At 34.0% G+C, this 21,873-nt stretch overlaps 3 protein-coding genes across 3 annotated transcripts; 2 read left to right on the plus strand and 1 right to left on the minus strand.

Moving 5' to 3' along the window:
• Positions 1-3,590: 3,590 nt before the first annotated feature.
• On the minus strand, positions 3,591-7,057 carry LOC107072153 (cytochrome P450 4C1). The gene is made up of 12 exons (XM_015331852.2): positions 6,904-7,057; positions 6,689-6,798; positions 6,331-6,421; positions 5,593-5,784; positions 5,415-5,508; positions 5,244-5,346; positions 5,057-5,159; positions 4,869-4,984; positions 4,728-4,796; positions 4,272-4,434; positions 3,987-4,166; positions 3,591-3,909 (listed from the first exon to the last, which is right to left on the minus strand). Exons 1-12 carry the CDS (start codon positions 7,055-7,057, stop codon positions 3,749-3,751), a joined length of 1,536 nt encoding a protein of 511 aa, XP_015187338.2. The 3' UTR covers positions 3,591-3,748.
• A 3,325-nt stretch (positions 7,058-10,382) lies between these two features.
• Positions 10,383-11,180, plus strand: LOC107072110 (protein CFDP2-like). The gene has a single exon (XM_015331770.2). The coding sequence runs from the start codon at positions 10,383-10,385 to the stop codon at positions 11,178-11,180; it is 798 nt and encodes a 265-aa protein (XP_015187256.2).
• Positions 11,181-12,056: 876 nt separating this feature from the next.
• Positions 12,057-12,845, plus strand: LOC107072109 (uncharacterized). Its single transcript, XM_015331769.2, has one exon. The coding sequence runs from the start codon at positions 12,057-12,059 to the stop codon at positions 12,843-12,845; it is 789 nt and encodes a 262-aa protein (XP_015187255.2).
• The last annotated feature ends 9,028 nt before the right edge of the window (positions 12,846-21,873 follow it).

Genomic DNA, 21,873 nt, shown 5'->3' on the forward strand with positions numbered 1-21,873 from the left:
CAGCTTATATCCATCAAACCGCAAAATTTCTTACATCCGGCAAGCCTTAAACCCAATAATCTCATGACAAAAATAAACCGCCTATTTAGTTCATACATTCTGCCAATTTTTTGACAAGATAAAATATATTTCGGCTCACATCGTTCACATGCTACCTCAATTTTAAATCCCAGACCGAATTTCGAACATTGTTTAAAAGTTATTTTTCCATTACACAATTTCTCTTCACCTTCACTTTCAATAATGTTTGAACACCGCACAAAACACGATAGTGTTGAAAAAACAAGATGAAAATCGATGATTGAATATTGGAGTGTGGCTTCCTCTGGCACGTGCTCTTTATTTTCACCTTTCAATTTTTTTGCCGATGTGCTCGTGAAAGAATCATCATGCTGCTCAGGATTTTTAGGATTGAACGACTGTCTCCGTTTCTTGGGTCGATCTTTTCTACGAGCACCGTCCACTAATTGAGATCTTGAAACTTTAGGCAGTTTTTAATATAATTTACTTTGGAAACTTATAACCTCAAAATAAACCTCGTGGTTCAACAAGTAATCACCAAATGAAGTATTTCAACTAGTTACCCTTAGAAGATAAGAAAAATAACCAAGGACGAATGAACAATAGGCAAGCAGCTGCTCTTTTATACTTACGGCAAGCGGAGCCCAGCAGGTAGCCTTGAGCGCGCAACTTTAAAAGGCTGTATCTCTGAAACTATTACTCGGATCAAGTTGAAATTTTCGGATAATATTCTAGAGATGTTGTAGATTTTAATAAGCAACAAAAAAAAATCGATTTTTTGAATCCGTGAAACCCATGTAACCCCTTGATGTATTCCACAAACACGAAACGTTGCTTTGCAATTACACCAAAATGCGACACTGTGTAACGCAGTGTGGTATCCAGTCAGTGATCCCAGAGACTTTAGTTCGTTTGATCGACACAGGGGCGCAAAATTATCGTACGCGGCAAGAAAATTATCGTACGCCCCGGGAAAATTTGAAATCCGGCAATTTCTCGGACGAGATTTTCAAAATGTGGAAAAAGTGTCCAAGTTCCAACTTTTTCAAAGTTGATGACCTTTTTTTTTTGGATCGTACAGGCTCAATTTAGGATCGTACAAGGCCTCAAATTATCGTACGCGTACAATGATTATCGTACGAATGGAATCACTGAATATCTATCCAATTGCACGTCTTGGCTAAGATCAAATTTTTAAGCATATCTTAAGATTGCGTTTATGAATGTAAAAAAATTTTTTTCCGCCTTTTTTAACTGTTTCTGTATTTTTTTTACTTGCTCGCGGAATAGTGTATCCATTCTCTTCTGAACATGTCTGATACATTACAAAAGATTCGGTACTGAACAGAACTGTACTGTTCGTGGCCTTACAAATTCAGGTATATCTCTGAAAATATTTATCGGATTGACTTCAAATTTTCAGAGAATATACTTAAATATATGTACATTCCAAAAATGCAAAAAAATATTGATTTTTCGAAAATTCTAACTAGGTAAAACCCCATAACCGAGATCATTTGAAAGGCCTGATGACGCACGAAAGTTTCGTCCTACCGATACTTTTCGAATAATTTCTTGATTTGTTTACCAGTTTTATGGTCTTCGAAAATGATCTAAGATGTCTGCATGTTTGAATAGAAATTTTAAAGTTCGAAGATGTGCTGGAAAATATACTATACGGTTCATGCCTTACGTTACGTTACTACTTAAGGGAGGGGTAAGGGTTTCAGCGTAAAAAAAAACACTTTTTTTCCGATTTTTTTTCTCAAATATGGATTGAGCAATTTTATTCAAACTTTCTATACATTATTGAGCATAGTTTTGACAATGCTCTGTAAATTTTTCATGCAGAAATATTGAAGCATTAGCCCGTAGCAGAGCTTCCCCCAGAGCGTCTTGAAAAAAAAACAATTTGCGGTGTTCACTGTAACTCGGCCGGAAATTATCTGAAAATGAGAAACCATAAAAATTTAGTCAAATTATAATCAAATCTTCCCCCCTACGTTCTCTGATTATTTTTTTTTTAATTTAAAAATTTTTGGCGGCCATCTAAAGTGTGAACCGTTATTTTCCACGAAAATTTTCGCTATTTTGTGGGTGGGAAACACCTTTAATGTAAAAGAAAAAAAAATTTTTCTAAACGTAGTGAGGAGGTATTTTATATGTAGAAAATGTGTACAAAGTTTGAAATGAATCGGTCGAGTAGTTTTTAAATGGCAGTGAACACGGACTTTGAAAAAGTAGTTTTGAGAAAAATGCGTTCAAAGTTTATGAACTAAACAAGTGAAGAAAAAATTTTTTTTTCCAACTTACACAGAATCATCGATTCCAGCTCCATACTGCAAACTTCCTGCGACATTGTCGATGTCTTCAGCCTCTTTTCAACGTCTTCTGGTACACTTGCACTGGTATTTAGCTTGATTTTCTTCAATGAAGCACTTTTTGTGGTAACCTCATCTTTAATTATTTTATTCGGATTAAACCTTTTTCTTGATCTACACAAATAAATCCTTCCACTTTGTCGGTCTTCTCTCGACACTTTGCTTACTTTCGGCATTTGCTTACAGAAATTTTTTTGAGAAAATTCTAAAATGACAAGCGCACGGTCAAACGTACAACGACAAACTGACGCTCGTTTCTTGCTTTAAAATATTGTAGTGTATAGTATACATACAAATATAAAATATATCTTTATGGCTTTAGTTACCTTCCTTTACTAAATAAAATATTTCTAAAACTAGATAATGGGTTAGGACAATAGCAATGAATAAACTGTTCGACAGCTGCACTGCTATTCCGAACGACCGTAGCTGTTAGAGTTAGAGCGTGAAAGGTTTCGAGACTAATTTGACAATAACTTCAAGAATATTGCTTAGATCGGATTAAAATTTTAAGGACATATTCTTGAAATGTTAAACAATAAGATAAGACAAAAAAAATCGATTTTTCGAAAGTGAAAACCCTTACCCCGCCCTTAACTAAACCCGCCCTAACTTAAGAGTGTTATAGATTTGATAATCCACCGGAAGGCTTAGGTTGACATGTGTTAGATAGAGTGGGGAGAATACCATCCCCTCTACTGAAGGTCCTTTGGTATATATAAACTCAAACTATATCGCCCCAGCGAGAATAATTTTTACAGTGAAAGTTTTTCATTAACTGAGACTTTTTTTGTATTGTCAACATAATGATTATTCAAAGATTATTACAGTTTTCTTTAAACATCTTGTGATAATTACAAAGACACCCAAAGGGTTCCCGGTATACTCGTGTAAGAGATTCAAAAAGCAATTCGTAATAATTTTGTGAATAACCAATATCATTATTAAATATTTTGTGAACCAGAGCTTCAAAAAAGTATAATTTTTAAAATTTACACGATTCATCATTATTTATTCGATCCATACATAATACTTTCGCATAATTTGCAATTCTTTATAAATATTTAATCTTTAGAAAATACTAGCCTGCCTGGTTTCGGCTAAACTCTGTGAATGCAGTATGGCCCAAACATACTTACCCTTACTATTTGATAATATTCGTTGTTAGGATGTAACAATATATTCAAAAATTATTAAATTGTATTTTAATTAAATAAAAAAATGTATTACCAATTTATACAAAGTAAATTAAAGTTTTCTAACAATAATCATCAATAACGAATAACTTTTCTACATATACATACAAATTTTTTCTTATTTTATATTAATAATGCATATAAAAATACTTATGTAATAGGTATAAATTTGACTCGAAGTGGTTTTGCAGAGCCTAAGGTGATACCAGCTAAATATGTAACGTCATCTAGATCATCCACCGGTTCCAACTCAAAATTGTACAATATATAAGCTATGAAGAGTTTAAGCTCAAGCATTGCCAATTTTTGACCTGTAAAATGAAAAATACAAGAATAAGAAGACAAATTTTGTAATTTTTATGCTCATATTTCTATATAAGACATTTACCAATACAGTTTCTTGGTCCTGCACTAAATGGTATGTAGGAGTACGGATGTCGATCTTTACTATTCTCCGGTAAAAATCTGTCCGGATTGAAAACATTTGGATTTGGCCAATATTCCGGATTTCTGTGCACGTTTCGAATGCTTATATGACAATAAGTACTAGATGGAATTAAATAATTCTCTACAAAATGAATATATATGATTGCATAGTGAATAAAATAAAAATGAATAGTTAATAGTTTACAAGTGAAATTATAGTATATAAAATATACATAGAATTTCATACTTAGTTGCATATCGTGAGAAATTCGCCGAGATATTAAATAGGCGGGTGGATACAAACGAAGAGATTCTTTTAGACACCTCTCCAAATAGGAAAGGTTTAAAAGTGATGACATCGTTAAATTATCATCTTGCAAAATCGTTCTAACCTCGTTTCTTATATTTTCCTAAAAATAAATTCATTGCATCATTAATTATTGCGTCATTAATTATTCATTGCATAAATTATGAAAATCGCAAAACGTAAACAACACTGCAAGTTAAAATAATTTTTATTCGAATTTGAGTACCGGTAAAACTTATTTTCAGTTATTATAATTGCTATTATATATAGAATTAGTAATAAACTAATAAACTTAGTCAAACGATTGAATGATTAATTAATTTTTAATGTATAAAAATAAAAAAACTGCTTCTTTTGTTAATCATTTTAGTTGAAAATCTTTGCTGTAAACATTACCTGGACATTTCTGTGCTTAGCAAAAAGACTCAAAGTAAAGCACAGTGCACTTGCAGTAGTGTCGTGGCCCTAGAAATTAATCATTTTAAAGAATATTTTTTCTCTTTTGTCTTTTAATTAAATGCATTTACGAGAACCTACCACAAACATGAAAGTATCAACTTCTTCTCGAATTCCTTCCTCATCTATTTGATTATCGTTCCAAGATGAGGCTATAAGCAAATCTAGCAGAGAATGTTTTTTCTTATTCTGCAAATCTGTAACATAACAATTCTATAGATCTTGTATCTCGCATTTTATTTTATTCTCGTTTAAAAAAATTTGAATACACTTATTTTCCTTTTCTGGACCGTCATCCTCATCCAAATTTTCAAAGATTTTCAAATATTCTCCATTAGTTTGTTCGTGAAAACGTTTCCTTTCTTCAATTATCTGAAATAAATATAAGACATTCCTAATCTGGATTGATATTTTGGAAAAACGTAGATTTTTGAATAATTAATCAGAAATACGTACATTTCTTGAAAAACTATGCAATGTTATCAACGCTTCTGTTTGTACTCTACCAAGTGGTGAAAATGCAAATATTGTATCTGATAAGTACCAAGGTCTAAAAGATCTAATAAAAAATAAATCAAATATTCTGTTCTAGTGACTTAATTTTTTAACGAAAGATTAGTAAATTACCTATATGCAAGAATTGTGGCATAAACATGAACAGCTTGACGATATTTAGATTCTATTTCACCTTTTCCTGTCAATTGAGTACCCAAAGATGTTTCTACAAACAAGATTTGACAAAAAATAAATTTGGTTAGAGTAATTGTTAAGTATGCAGAAAATGTGTGTGGTTTTTTTCACTTACGGCATATTGCGTTAAGAGTATATTTGCTGATAAATGTTCGCAAATCTTGGACAACAGGATTTCCATCTCCCTCATTTTGAAGAGATTCGACAAGTTCTTGTGATTCCTCAATTAAATTAATAAAGTAATGTTTAAGAATACTAAAGTGAAATGCAGGGGTTAACATCTTTCGTCGTGAGCGCCATTTTTGACCTGTCAAATTAGATTAGATTTAAAATATTAGAAAATAAATTATTAGTTTTTATGACCAAGAACTCTAATTTTAAAAATAAAAGATCAAAGTGTTGTTTAAAATGAAGAAAAAAACGTGTGTCTCTTTGTGTATAGTATTTAGGGCTGAGTTAATGACGTTTGGTAGTACGTCTTGTAGTTCGGCAATACAAGAGGCGACTGCCGGCGCGACGCACATAGCGCGATGAGCTCGCTAGCCCAAGATTCGCGCATTAATATACACATTACACGCACCAAGTAGTCCGCGACAATACCGCGGATGACGCAACACAGACACACCTGACTAACAAACGCGCTGTAGTGACAATACCACTACAGACACACTCACACTTGTTACATAGCCCAAAAGGGGGGTTTCTTAACAATATATGTCAATCCTGAACACTTTGTAATGCTCGAACGAATAAAAACGTATTTATAGAAAGTGCGTTTTCATTGAATCATTTTGGAAACTTCATTTTAGATATATTATTTAGAGGCTGTTTTTAAGAAATTTAGATTGTTTACCGTAACTAGTTAATAATCCCGAAGAAAGCCAGGAAAGAAGAGTTTTGTAATTAATTCCTTTTTCAAGATTTTCATTGCTACTCAATACCACCTATGATAAAAATTCATTTTGTTAACGCATATTCATTGATTTTTCGATTTATGTTTAACGTTTGACATTGTATTACATAAAACGAATTGGAAAATATAAAAATAGTCTTAGAAAAATACATAAATAGTCTTGTCTGTACTGATTTAAGGAATATTCGACTGTGAATTTTCGGAAATGAATGATTTTAAATAGGTTCAGCTCTTTTCTATATCGTCATAAGTTAAAATAAAATTTAAAATAAATTTATTTTATTTTATAATAATTTACCTGAATATCATCTGGATCGAGTAAAACTACAGAAGAAATAGAAAAGCTCCATAATTTGTAAATTGGATAATGCACTCTACCTAATCTCCATAGTTCCTCAAGTAAATGATCTATATTATTAGAAATAAGTTAGTATTAGGTGAGAACTTTATCTACTAGGAAAAATCATAGTTTATTGTATAATTACTAAAGACAAATATTTTACTATTCCTTACTATTGTCAACTTGAACATGATGCATATTTCCTATTATGGGATATTCCTTAGGTCCTGGAATAAGACTTAAAAGTCTTCCCACTCTTCTATATTTTATAAAGCAGTGTAATAAAAATAGAAATAAAATTGTGCCTAACAAGATAGCGTACATCATGAAAATCTGGAAAATAAGCAAAATTACAGAAATTATTTATAAATGTAGAAAGGAAAATTTTATGTATTAAACATTGTTGTCAAGGATAACAACTTTTTGTAAATACTTCATCATGGATTAAATACATAAACTACATCCGATTTAATAAAACAATTTAATGATAAAATTAGAAACGCAGTTAATCAAAGATTCGATGTGCGTGTTGAAACAGAGAATAAAAAATGTAGAAAAAACGTTGTCAAGAAATTATTTAACTCACTGGGGCGTTAGATTAGGACAAAAATAGAAATAATAATTGAGACTTGATTTGAATTGTAATAAAAACTGAAAACTTAGCAAACTGAGGCTTTATATATGCTTTCCGTGGATACCTCCACTATCGGGTTGTTAAAAAAATTTAGTGGTGGGGCGTAACCTGTTTTACCTGTTCAATTTTCTTAGGTTAAAAAGTTTCAAAGTGGATGCAGAAAAAACAGATGTGTGCAAATGAAAACATGTTACAAGTGAGACTTTCTAATAATCAATCAGTGACAGAATGTATCTTAAAATGTCTACTTAAAATCATTGAAGTTTTATCATAATCTTTTTTAGGAATTTACGATACTTCTGTATTGTACTTTATCAAATTCTTGTTGATGAATTCAGTAAGTGTATTTATTAATTGATTGGAAGAAATATAAATTGCACATATTTCCCCTGCTTTAGAAAGCTAAACAGACAATAATTTCAGTTGTTGTACATCAATATCTATTTGTGGGTAACAACATGGGCTCTGTCATTTTAATTATGATAGTTTGGAACTTTGTTTACTTTCGTATGTGGTCTTCTATATTGAACTATAATATCAAAATTTACAATGTCTACAATGTTTTCATTATTCATCCACATCTCGGAAAAAATAAGAAAATTCTACGACGATACTATACTGTCTAATTAAATATCCTGTTCATGAGTTCGTAAACTTTGGCAGTTAAACGTAAACAGTGAAAACCCTTCCTTGTATTTATAAAATCCTATAATAATACCTCAATTTTTTCAAGTCGATTTAGGTTCAGCCTTTAAAACTCAGATTGCAATTCAATTGTGGATACTTTTGCTCTTCAATCATAATAAATTTTTTTATTATTTTTTATCGAAGCGAGACGTAAGCGACCCTTGTATCGTTTTTATTCGTAATAGTGGGGTGTACAAGAGCTGTTTGAGCCCATGTTTTGTCATATTCTTATACAATTTCACCAAATGTTCCTCCCTAGTGCTTATGAATTATTATCGAACATACAGAGACCAATAAAAAATGGTTAACATTTTACAATGACTTTTTGATTAGGTATGATTTCTTTTGGGAGGAACGAAGAGAGCATAAGATACTGATCATTATACCGAACGAGGAAAATCCAGTGGGTAGACCAAGACGTAGATAGGAGGACAATATTAGAAAAGATCTTAGAGAAATAGGCTACGAAGACAGCGAATGAAGGGGTCGCGCTCAGGTACGAGAACAATGGCGGGATTGGGTATTTGCAGTATGACGTCCCAGAAGGGGATGTCAACGAACAAGCACAATTTCAAAGATAATTTCTTTTGACTCGGCCACGCCACCAGCGTTTACTCGGTCAAAGGAAGAGTGCCCTGTTTTGGGTCAATCTGTAAAGCCAGACTTTACCCGGGATCTGGGCTAAGAGAGAGAGTAACCCACCAAACGAGTAAATGATAGTGTTTTACCCGATGTTACTATTGCTTTAAGATGTTTAAGATTTCCTGGAAGATGGCCTTTCCTTGGTCGTTTGATCGTCAGACCCCTGAAGCTGCTCGGGTTCCGTAGTGCTAGCGCCGTGTAGGTAGGCAACAGGATTTGTGTATGATGAGGAAATTAATTCAACTTTGCACAAACACTTCCAATTTTACGAAAATAACAGTATATTACTAAATAAAGTTAAAATTACACAAGATCTTTATTAACAGTAAAGCAAAATAAGGTACTAATATGGCTAAGTTAGAAGTTAAGTTTAATCGCGAAGAGTAAGTAAACGATAGATGCTGTAAATCGCTAACAAAGTAAAGGCTAATTTTAATGCGAACTCTACTCGGAATATGGTAGACTGCCGGCAGGGAAGAACACAGTTTTTCCCGTCGGGCCCAATCCGAAAGGGTGGGAACACCTCCCTCACTACCCACTTTCATTCGGTAAACTGCAGATTTTGGGATATTACATGCTGCTGACTACGATTCCTCGAAATGGAAAAATATCAGTTTCTATCGACTGTGGATTCTGCTAATTTAGAAAAATATCGTTTTTCGTCTAAACAGATATCAGTTACGGTTACTCGTAGATTTTACAAAAAGTCACGCGCGTTCTATCTTTGAAGCGTGATCTCAACTATAGTCAGCAAGAAAGTGGATACTGTAGGACTGCAAAAATCTACCCTTTACTTACTTCCTCACGATCATGAACGACAATGGATCCTTGCCATCACATTTACGTGTGATCAACTAATGCCAATATCGATGGTCGTTCATGAAAGTGGTTATAAGACAAAATTAGGAGTACAATTTTACAAGGTACGAATATAGCTAAATAGTAATCGACTAACGACTTACAAATAGGACACTCGCATAATTGGCGCAGCAAAGTTCGAAATTAGTCGTCACTGGGACGTGACAGCAGCAATGAACTTTCGAGTTCCTAATGCCAATTAATAATAATAATAATAATAATAATACTAATTTTTCAATAAAATAGAAACATTTTTGAATAGAAAAGGTATGACACGTTCTGTACAAAAAAATACACCAGATTTTCTATTATATTTCGAACAAAAATAATATAACATACTATAGAAATAAAAAAGTCCGCCTGCATGATCACTGAGTTGCTCAGTGGTCATGTTGCCGGTCCCAAGCCCGGATAAAGGATGGGGGTTGTTAGGTTAGGTTAGCTTCCTGCCTGACGTAAAAAATACAACACGCTCACAGAACCGCAGAATCGCCTCGGATTAGGACTGATACACGGAAAACGACCCAGGCACGAAAAAGGACAGCGAGATGGAAACGGAAAAATATCCTAAAAATAACTTCCTGGAATGTCAAAAAATTCAACAACAAAGAGCAAGAAATAACAGAAGAACTAAAGAATCTGAAAATAGACGTTGTTGCATTACAAGAAACAAAGAAAAAAGGCAAAGGTCAAAAAGCGTACGGGGAATACGTGGTAATATATAGTGGCGTTGACAAGAACGAAAGAGCTAAAGAAGCTGTGGCTATTGCCTTACATAAGAAATACACCAACTAAGTCGAAAAATGTCAATATATATCACCACGTATAGTAATGATAAAGTTGATGATCGAACCACAACCTCTGCATATAATATCGGTCTACGCGCCAGAAGACAACAAACCGAAACAAGAGAAGGAAATCTTTTTTAACGAACTTGAGAGTATCGGGGAGTCAATACCACCAAGGAAATCAATTGTCATCCTCAGAGATTTTAATGCTCGCATCTGTAACGAGCAAATCTCCGGAGTCATGCAACGGTTCAACGAACACATAATTAACGATAACGGAAAACTTATGATCAACCTCTGTTCTCTGACAGGGCTTAGAATCAATAACAACTACTTCAACCATAAAGCCCAACACAAATATACGTTTGGTAACACCCGAGGTCAAAAGTCAACTATTGACTACGTCGTGACGAACAGATGTATACCACCTTCCGAAATTTTAGATGTCAGAGTACTTAACTCAGCTGATGTGGGAAGCGATCATGGTTTACTCCTTGGTAAATTTAGATTAAAGTATAACTTCAAAAGAAAACAACAACACCCAGTCAGAGCAAAAGAAAAAATTAGAGTAGAAGCTCTCTGGGACACAACAACCCGAGATCTGTACAGAAAGCGATTAGAGGAAAAAATTGAACTGCATCCAACCACCAACTTGGACGATCTCAACACAATTTGGAGCAAACTAAAGACAAACATCAGAACTGCAGCCATGGAAGCTGTAGGAACAACAACATACAAAAGTCAAGGTTGTAGAAAAAATAAAACACCATGGTTCTGCGAAAAAGTCAAAAATCAATACAGAAAAAAGAGAGAAGCATACTTAAAATATTTAACAACCTGAACTGCTGAGTCATACAATGCATATAAACAAATTCGGAACGAAACCGGTACTATGGTGAGACAACTAAAAGACAGCTACTGGGAGAACTTTTCAAAGCGACTAGAAAGAGATTTTTACGGGCTCCAGAAACAGATGTGGCGATTTATAAGAACCCAAAAGAAGGAAATAAGCGAGTTAATACTCGCTAGTCAAATTAGTAAGGAAACGTGGACCAGTTACCTTAAAAACCTATATAAAGATGCACCCATGCAACAACCAGCACCGAGTGTGGTAATAGACGACCATATATCAATAAATGAGTCGGACATAAAAAAAGCACTAAATAAGCTTAAAAATAGGAAAAGTCCGGGTCAGGATGATATCACTAACGAACTGCTCAAGTATGGCGGCGAAAGATTGCTTCAGGAGTTAACGGTCTTAACACAAAAAATTTTTAAACAACAAAAAATTCCCGACAAGTGGCGGATAAGCACAACGATTCTTCTTTTTAAGAAAAGCTACAAGAACGTGCCCGCGTACTATGGAGGAATAAATCTACTGTCTTCCACCCTGAAATTAGTGACCAAAGTCATAACGAACCTGATAAACGAGCGAATCACATTAGCTGATGAGCAACAAGGTTTCCGAACTGGACGATCATGTATAGATGCAGCGTTTGTGATCAGATAAATAACAGAAAAGTCCATAGAATACAATAAACCAGCATTTTTCTGTTTTATAGATCTAGAAAAGGCGTTCGACCGAATACGGTTAAAGGATATAGTGCACTTTCTGTATGACAGACAAATACCGAGCAACATCATCAAAACTATCGAGGACATCTAGCGGAATAATCGAATACAGGCAAAGATAAACGACGATTTCACAGAACCCATAATGGTTGAAAGAGGTATTCGACAGGGTGACTCATTGAGCCCCCTACTTTTTAACATTATAATGGATGAAATCATAAAGAAGGTGCGCGAACAAAGAGGATATCAAATGGGGAACCGCGAGATAAAAATCTCGTGTTATGCCGATGATGCGGTCCTGATAGCGGAAAATGAGGATGACCTGCAAAGGCTCCTGTATACGTTCAACATCGCATCAACACGCATCAACAAGTGCATGACTACATCTAAAACACCCTTAAGATGTAAATTGGTTGTCGATGACAACATAATAGAACAAGTGATGGAATTCAACTACTTAGGCATAAAAATTTCGAGCTTCGGTGACATAGAATCAGAAGTAAGAGAACAAGCCATCAAGGCAGCAAGAACAGCCTCACTATTAAACAACACCATATTCCGTAACAAGCACCTAAGAATGGATGCAAAAGCGCGTATATACAAAATCGCTATAAGACCTATACCAACATATGCGGCAGAAACAAGACCCGAAACATCTAAAACACGCCAAATCATGGAAACAACTGAAATGAAGATAGTTCGCAGAATAGCTGGGAAATCACTATGGGACAGAGTAAGAAGCGAAGGCCTTAGGAAAGAATGCCAGATCGAGAACATCAACGACAGGGTATTAAGTAGAAAAGTTGAGTGGAATGACCACATCACTCGCATGACTGATGACCGAGTGGTCAAAAAATCCCGAGATAAGTCACCATCGGGGAGACGAAGCCTTGGAAGACCTCGAAAGCGCTGGAGCGACAGTCTGACTATATGAAGCGCGTCGCGATGAGGAACAGGCATCGTGCCTACATGGAAGAGAGAAGAAGAAGAAGAAGAGAAATAAAGAAAAACCAAGATAATAGAAAAAACTGTATAGGTACTATTTTCTATCCCATTCTCTCGGCGGCTCAATCTGATTGATGTATATATGTTTGTCTCTTTTTGTCTTTTTAGAAACTTTGCCGTTCAGTTTCGTTTACTCGAATTTGTTTGTTTTGTTTATCGCGCTGGGTCGCTTTTTCGTCGCGTCCGTTTTCAAATCTCCTCCATTCTAAAGAAGTCTTAACTTTAAAAATACATTTAATTAGAAAGGGATTGCGATTTTATCGGAGCATTTAGAATGATACCACCGCTCAGGTATTACGTAACACAACTACATAATAAAATTATACTTACAAATTAACCAATTAAGCGTGGCGATCTCTGCGCAGAGAGCGCTACGGTGTGTGTCGCGATACTCAAGCGATGACGGATATAGTTGTCAAACACAGAGTAAGTGGCGCTGTTGAAATATTGGGTCAAAAAGACGACTTTATTTTAGAAAATGAACAATTTTGTTAGTAATGTACACACAGTATCCTAATATGAACATATATTTATACATAATAAAAGGAAAACTTAGAGAAAATATTGAATATTTATAGAAGTTAAAAATATAAACTGTTGCTGTCGTGTGATATTCACGAAAACAAGGAACAACGCATAGTGGCACTTTGCATGTCGGACACCAATACCGCGATTCTTTTCTAATCTTTTTTTTATAACAAACAGCGCATCTTCGCGAAGGATTTTTTGTTGTTCAACTGTCTGTTATGTAATCCGGGAAATGTTTTTCGATCAAACGCGAAACATTAGACGTTATTGACCGAGATTGCGATAATTTTTGCGATTCGATGGGATACGATGCAACTGTATCCTCAATATATTCTAATAAAAAGTTTACTCGGCTTAAATTTTTTTACTGCACTGTTTACGAGTAAGCTCTCAGAAAGTTATGAATCCAACTCAAATTATTTATAATTTTTATTTGCTCGTTTCATTTCGTCTTGATCTCTAAACATTTTAAACACATTAAAATTTACAAATATAATTTAGTTTTCGCCAAAATTACAACCTAAACATCAAATTGTAACAAACTTTTACGCATGACGGATATAGTCGTCATGACACAAAATTCTGTCACATTTCCATGACGGATATAGACGTCAAACACGCTTAACTGGTTAAGAACTCAGTGATTTGGAAGTGCGATCTCCGTGTAAAAGATTGAATGTTAAAATATCTGTAGAAGAAAAACATCGAGAAATTATAACACTCACTGACGTTATATTAAATGTAGATCTACCCTCTTCTTCATTCTTCTGCGACAATTCAAATTTCTTTTTACTAAAATCATATGTTTTTTCAAATTAATCTGTCTTGTTGTTTCTCATTCTGATATTTGTAGTATTAATTTCAGTCTTTTTTTTCCCTCTCGTAAATTTTCGTACGGATTATCAGAAACTAATACATAATTGCTCTGGCGTTGTTTTTTAGCCTGCATCTGTTGTTTTTCAGCTGTACCACTAATTTTCTTTCATTTTCCTTCTTCCTTGAGGCATGTTCGTTTATTTATTTAAATAGTTTTAAACAAAACTATATTTAAAACTTCGAAAACCAATTCACTTTTAGGAAGTTTTGAATCGTTTTGAATTGAACTATTTGTACGTTCAAACAACACAGTACACTGATAAGAATTTGCGAAACGTAACTAGAGTGATAACTAGAGAGTAACGCAGTGATAATTTCTCGGATGAGATTTTCAAAATCTGGAAAAAGAGTGCAAGTTCCAACTTTTTCAAAGTTAATGAAAAATGGTAAAAACGGCGTACGGCAGGGAGAAAGACTTGCTCGTACAGAGATCGTATACGGATCGTCATGGATCGTACACGGATCGTCGTGGTGGTTCTCGAAATTTCGATTCGCTATCGAAAAATCGAACCCGTTTGCAAATTTTGATGACTAAAAAAAAAAAAAAATAGGTCATCAAGAATTTTGGATCGTACAAGGCCCGTATGGGATCGTACGCGTACGAATGGGATCACTGGATGTACGTTAGATCGTACGATAGATGTACGTCATCCCTCTTTTACAAATACTGCATGCGTATTAGATAGAACGATGCAGGAAGATGAACTTCTATTGTTATCGCTACTCTAGCTACAGCGAATGCGCATTGAACAGTAGGGAGCTAGTGTGCCGACACGAGCGAGGTATATATTCTAGGTTGGTACCACTCCTAGACTGTCACTATTACTAAATGTTTCCTTCAAAATTATAATGTCCCTAGAAGTAACTGCTTCGATCCAATTGTACGATAATTATCGTATGCGTCACATAATTTGAAGCCTTGTACGATCCAAAATTCAGCCTGTACGATAATTTTCGATTTTACGATAATTTAATTCGATATTAATCGATATTATTCGATATGTACATAATTTCATCGATATGTCTCGAAGTTGTTTTTGTTTTGTTTGCTATTTCCCCCACCCCACTGCTTTCACAGTCACAAGGCACATATACAATAAATTATTGGGATTCTGATTCGAGATCTCGAATTTCGAAAAACATCGACTCGAAAAGAATCATCACTGTACCATCTGCTATCTGCTCCCTGACTGCCGTACCTACGACTGCTTGTTTGAACTTGAAGACTAAAAAAAGTTTGAATCAAGTCATCAAGTTTGAAAAAGTTGGTACTTTTACTTTTTTTTGCAGATTTTGAAAATCTAATCCGAAAAATTCAACGTGTCAAATCTAAAATTGCAAATTTTTTCTGTGCGTACGATAATTTTTCTGTGTGTACGATAATTTTACGGCCCTGTGTACGATCAGACGAGCTTAAGTCTCTGGGATCATTGCTCTTGACTGTGGCAAAAGTAACACCTGCAACATCAATTAACTCATGATTCTTAGTTATTGAAGAAAATCCTGCAAATCGTGAATCATCAGCTTGACTTTCTTGATCAACAAATGTCTTTTAAACTGTCCCACATTTTGTTGTTACATATTTTTTATTACTATAATTAACTTTGGTTGCTCCAGTAACTTCTGTAATTTCCGTTTGAGTTTTAGCATGAGATATTTCATCTTTGATGTATCTGTTGCAAATAAATGTTTGAGAATTTACATCAAAATTTGAGTAAAAGTCTACTTGACACCCTTGGTCGACTTTCTGTGGTGATACTGGTGGATTTTCGATCATTATTTCAACAAATTCATTAATTGGTGGCTCAGTATAAGATGTTGATGATAATTTATTTTTCAGTCGACGATCCTTTAAGTGCTTGTACCTGAAAAAATCATTATATTACAATTTTTATATTTAACTTTCAAAAATAACAAAATTAAATTTTGCAATAATTAATTTTTTTTTTTTGTATGAAATATAATTTATTAATCTTATAATTATATTTTTTATTACTTAGAGGAGGTAAGAGAGTTCAAATATCTAGGATACACGTTTAGGTACAATAACAAGGAAGAGTCGCATATTCAGGATGTAAGAAGGAGAGCAGCAGCGGCTATGGTACAAGTATGGAGCATTGGAGAGAGGAAATTTGGTGGAGACTTTAGGAGGAGAATGATAATGTTCAATGCGATGGTAAAGAGTATATTCATGTGTGCAGTGGAAATTTGGGGGATAGAGGGGAGGAAGGAGTTGGAAAGAATACAGGAGAGGTACTTAAGGAATATACTAGGACTGGATTTAAGTGTATCGGAATATTTGATAAGGGAGGAAACGAAGGTGGAAAGAATAGCAGTGGAAGCAGGAGTAAGGGTGATTAAGTATGAAGAAAAGATTAAGAGGGCGGAAAATGAACTTCTGAGACATTGCAGGAGAGAGATGGATAAGGAGAAATGAGAGGAAACGAGAATAGGTAGATTAAGGAAAATAATGTATGAAAGAGCAGGACTAAACAGATGGGAAGCAGAGGTAAGAGATGCTAATGGACAGAATGTGGCAGAGATATGGAGAAATAAAGTGGTAGAAGAGGAAAGAAAGGAAAGGGATAAAAGGATAGAAGAATTAAAGTACAACAGGGAATATGGAAGATGGAGAACAGAAGGGATACCAAAATATCTGCAAGAAAAAAGTAAAGGGAAAAAATTGAAAATGATGGCAAGATTCAGATTAGGGAATGAATGGAGGGCAAGCAGATACTGGATAAAAGAGGATGAGAAGATTATGTGCAGATTGTGTGGGATAGAGAAAGAGACAGGAATGCATGTGATGAGGGAATGTAACTATTCGGAAACGGAAGAGAGGATAGAAGTGTTGATGGGAGAGGAGGGAAAGGGAATGGAATGGATGAAGGAATTATGTAGAAGGAGAGAGCGGTGTTAAGAGGATGTGGTAGTAAGAAGAAGTTAATAAAGGTGTACTTGTGTATTTGTAAAAATGTATATTTGTAAAGAGGTATTATATTAAAACGGGTCGACGCACCCTATTTATCCCGAAAGGGAATCATTATTTTAAATAAAAAAAAAAACAAATAAACATTTTTGGGATAAAAAATTACTGAGGTGCGTTTCAGAAAAAGTATGCTTCTAAACTGAATAATCTATACATGAGAGATGTATGCTTTTCAGGTAAAGCGATAAACGTTTCCAAATCTAAAATAAGCTACTTACCAATAAGATTATTTCGGAACAAAACAATGTATCAATTACATAGGTCGATAGCACTGTAAATGTAGATAATCGACAATGCATGGATCTACTCGAATTAAATTGTTGGTTTTCCCGCATATCTCTCCGCTATCGTTCTAGTGCGCCGAGAAAAAACTTGGGCCCGGAGGAAACAAAACGTAGTAATGCTTGGTACGCAACGTGTTAAAGAGAGTTAGTGTTTCAATTAACCTGCAGGCTATATTAGTTGGTGTAGTGAAACCTGCAAACATGAAGAAATTTGTAACCTTACTATGAATGACATAAAAGTGATTGACGCTTCAACAATTCTAATTGAATTGAAGTTTACAAAAACTAAAATCACTCGTTCATTCACAGTTAGTGGTGATTTCTGTCAAATATTGCAGAAATATATATCTTCTCAGCCTAAAAGTTACACCAACAATCGTTTATTTTTGAAATATACAAATGGTCAATGATGTTACAATCAGCCGATAGGGATAAATAAAATTAGATCAATTCCTAAAATCATCGCTGAATATTTAAAGTTACCTGATTCCGAACTCTATACAGGTCATACATTCCGACGAACTTCAGCGACACTATTAGCAAATGCGGGTGCTGACTAAACAACATTAAAACGCCATGGAGGGTGGAAATCTAATAGTGTCGCTAAAGGTTACATCTCGATGATTCTTTAAAAAATAAACTGAAGAGTGCAAATCAAATAAATCAGGATATAAATCTGAACAAAGAAAATAAACCGATAACAATGACTATTGATAATGCTAATCATAACGATGATTCATTAATGAACATGAACGTAACCTAGAACAAAATGTATCAGTTGTGTTTTTCTACTCAAGTAGAAAAAAAATAGTCGATGAAAGTGTTGATTTGTCATCAATAATTAATATACCTAATAAAAATATGAATTTTACATTTAATTACTGTGCGGTTAATTTTCATTTAGATGCTAAACAATAATATTATTTTTGTTCTATTATCAGTAATTAGGATCTAAATTTGAAATAATAAACATAAAATTATATGAAAATGAATTTGAAACTTTATTTAAAATGTAACCCTATTCTATATGCTAACAACAGGTCTGGGATTTACGGGCGCGATGCGCACTACCCCGACCCTGGTTCTCGGGGCCCTGCTCAACATTTTACCTCCGCACATTGTAGCGGAGGAGAGAGCTAGAAGCGCAGCCTTCAGGCTGCTGGTCAGCCGGAGTAAGAAACGGGCCACCTACGGGCACTCGTCGATCCTGGCAAGAACGGAAGACTTCGAGGAAGTCAACCGTCTTGGGGGTGACTGGTGCCCAAAGGAGTACCATTTCCAGTACAACTATGAGGTCCTCTTCCCAGATAGACAGTCATGGGCAGAGGACCCAAATCATTTATTGGCACCCGCAGGGCCCGTCTGGTATACAGATGGGGCTAAAGCGGGTTCAAACGCGGGAGCAGGGGTCTGGTCTGGAGGGCCTAGGACCGAATTGTCCTACACCCTAACCGGTACCGCCTCTGTTCTTCAGACGGAGCTGTTTGCCATTTGATCCTGCGCCCACAGTATCCTTGAAAGGGGGTACTATGGCAAATATATCTACATTACTCTCGCAGCTTATCAAACTGTGTACACTACGAGTCTCAAATTTCAGCCCCGTGGTAAGCTCCACCGATTCACGCTGGGCGTTCAACATCTTAAAAATGTTTTTATTTTATTGAAACATTAGTATAGTTTCTTAAATACGCAAATATTACAATTAATAATATAATTTTCTTATATGCGACTTAAAATGTGACAGTAATTTACTTGCTTTTGAATGGAATTTGTCAGCTGCTCCTAATGTATCCTACAGTGTTCTTTAATTCTTTTTCTCTGATGTATCTAGTAATCCTTCTTTTTTTTTTTTTAATATTTCAGACAATACAATTATTATATATTCTATGTATTTCATAATTATTTATTATAATATTTGCGAAATAAAGAATTTAATACTAATTTTTCAATAAAATAGAAACATTTTTAAATACAAAAGATATGACACGTTTTAAAAAAAAACTATAGGCATGAATATTATCGCATCGATAATAAAGATAATAAATGTAGACCGAATTTCAACAGACCTTCCCTGTTTTTTATAATTCTTTTCTCATGATAAGGAACGGACCTTGGGGTGTAGGTAGCTGACAAAAATTAACATTTTTTATCCATCAAGATGGAATGCAGAATGCGATAACTATAGATAGATACGAAAATTGTATAATATTTGTCGACAGAAAGATACGCCGTCCTAATCCAAGTAAATATAATATATATTTTTTTTTGAAACTCAGGTAAATGAATTTTTTTCTCTTACACTTTTCACACTTTCTGTGAATGTGAGATATCTTTATCATGGGTTAGCATACACAAGTATTTCTTTTTGTGTTGCAACTAATACCTGAAGATGCTGTAAAAGAAGGGAACAATTCTGGTCTAATTTTTTTCGTTTTATCGGGCTTTTAATTACAACGATTTTAATATCTATTTATCATTTCCGCTGTTTTATTTTATAAAATTAAAAATTTTTTGTAAAAAATTTATTTTCTATAATTTTTTGCTATATTGGTAAAATAAGTTATATTATTTTATTCTTATTGGAAATATAAAGTAAATAAGGTTTATTTGTTTTTGTAACGCGTCTAGTTTTTTCTATTTAAAAACTTTTCTATTTTATTGAAAAATTAATATAAATTTCCTAAATACGCTAACATTATAATTAAAAAACATGTCTGCGAATATTTTGAAGAAAGATATTCTACAATGTTGTTTAATTTTTTTTCTCTGATGTATCTGATAATAATTTCATTTTTTTTTTTTTTTGTAAAATATTGCAGACAATAAAATTATTATATTCTATATATTTCGTAATTGTTAGTTACAATATTTGCGAAATAAATTATTTAATATTAATTTTTTAATAAAATAGAAACATTTTTAAATAGAAAAGAAATACCACGTTTGGTAAAATAAAAACAGACCACGCACAGTCTTTCTTTATTTCGACCGTCGGTTGGTTTGGACTTTTACTTTTATCGCATACTTACGTGTTTATCTCTGTTTATTCTTGTACCCTTCTGTCGCTCCTACCTACAAACATTTCGAGTATCGAAAGAATACGTGTCCACGCTTTGTAGTATGCAGTCGCACACAAACACACACATATACAACCAGGAGCGATAACTACGAAGCATAGCATAAAGAGGAGACCGAGAATAGGAAAAACTGTATAGCTACATTCCGTCTCATTCTCTCGCAGGCTAAATCCAATATGTTTGTCTCTTTTTCTCTCATTATTTAGTATAGCAGCTGTTTCATAGCTTCGTTACATAGCTCCGTTTCCGTTTCTTTACTTTTCAGATCACTCCCACTCTAAAGAAGTTTTCACTTCAATAAATAGATATTAAAATCGTTGTAATTTAAAACCCGATGAAACGAAACATATACGACCAGAATTGTTTCAAATTGTATACAAATTAAATAAAAAAAAATCGAATTTTTTTTTCACAAATAGTTAGTTTAATATCTCAAAAATATGCCCGTAAATTTTTAGAATGAAATTCACATTATGTATCGATTAAAAATTCATTTAAGTGCTCCGCCTCAACTCGGCGCTAGACGCGAACGCTAAACTTTGAACGCGTTTTTCTCAAAACGACTTTTTTCAAACTGACGTTCAAGATAACTCAAATAGCTCTCAACCGATTCTTATGAACTTTAGCACACATTTTCTTTATAGCATTAGCTTCTAATTGAATTGTTAGAATGCCACCAACATTTTCAAAAATTGCCATTTTTGACCATAAAATCGTTAAAAAAAGGGTCAAAAATCAGACTCTTTTTGTCTGAGTCGTGCCAATTTACGATTTTTTGACTTTTTAGATTTTCCTTAGTTCAACAAGAAGATAATGTTTTATTAACATGCTCCGACCCTTTTTTTTAATTTTAGAGTGCTGTAACTAAAGTTAAAAATTACCATGATTGATGCGTTTCGCCGCGAGGGCCTCAGGAGTTTGGTTATTACAGCAGCCATTTTGAAAAAAAAAATTTTCAAAAAATCGGATTCTTATATTTTAATATGTAATGACTAAACATGCTAAGCTTCAAAACGATTCATTTATTCATTCCATTTTAAATAAGCCTCTGAAAAACGGTCAAAATTTAGGCGTTTACATGTATCGCCGGCCTTAAAGGTTTCTATAAATATGTTTGAAATGTTTTTGACATATTTTTCATAATATTTTTACAAACTTTTTTTGAAATATTGTGTGAAATCTTTGCAAAAGGTTTCTGCAAGG

Source organism: Polistes dominula, unplaced genomic scaffold, assembly GCF_049000335.1.
Source record: "Polistes dominula isolate Pdom_NZ unplaced genomic scaffold, Pdom_raw_medaka contig_17, whole genome shotgun sequence".
In the NCBI taxonomy this organism is placed as follows: Eukaryota; Metazoa; Arthropoda; class Insecta; order Hymenoptera; family Vespidae; genus Polistes; species Polistes dominula.

What these genes read in the sequence shown, in the direction of transcription:
- LOC107072153 (XM_015331852.2), bottom strand. Translation starts at nt 7,057, where the DNA reads ATGATGTACGCTATCTTGTTAGGCACAATTTTATTTCTATTTTTATTA. An exon ending in GCCACAATTCTTGCATATAG is followed by an intron (nt 5,347 to 5,414) that starts GTAATTTACTAA and finishes ATTTTTTATTAG; the next exon opens with ATCTTTTAGACCTTGGTACT. An exon ending in TTGATACTTTCATGTTTGTG is followed by an intron (nt 4,797 to 4,868) that starts GTAGGTTCTCGT and finishes ATTAATTTCTAG; the next exon opens with GGCCACGACACTACTGCAAG.
- LOC107072110 (XM_015331770.2), top strand. Translation starts at nt 10,383, where the DNA reads ATGATAAAGTTGATGATCGAACCACAACCTCTGCATATAATATCGGTC.
- LOC107072109 (XM_015331769.2), top strand. Translation starts at nt 12,057, where the DNA reads ATGGTTGAAAGAGGTATTCGACAGGGTGACTCATTGAGCCCCCTACTT.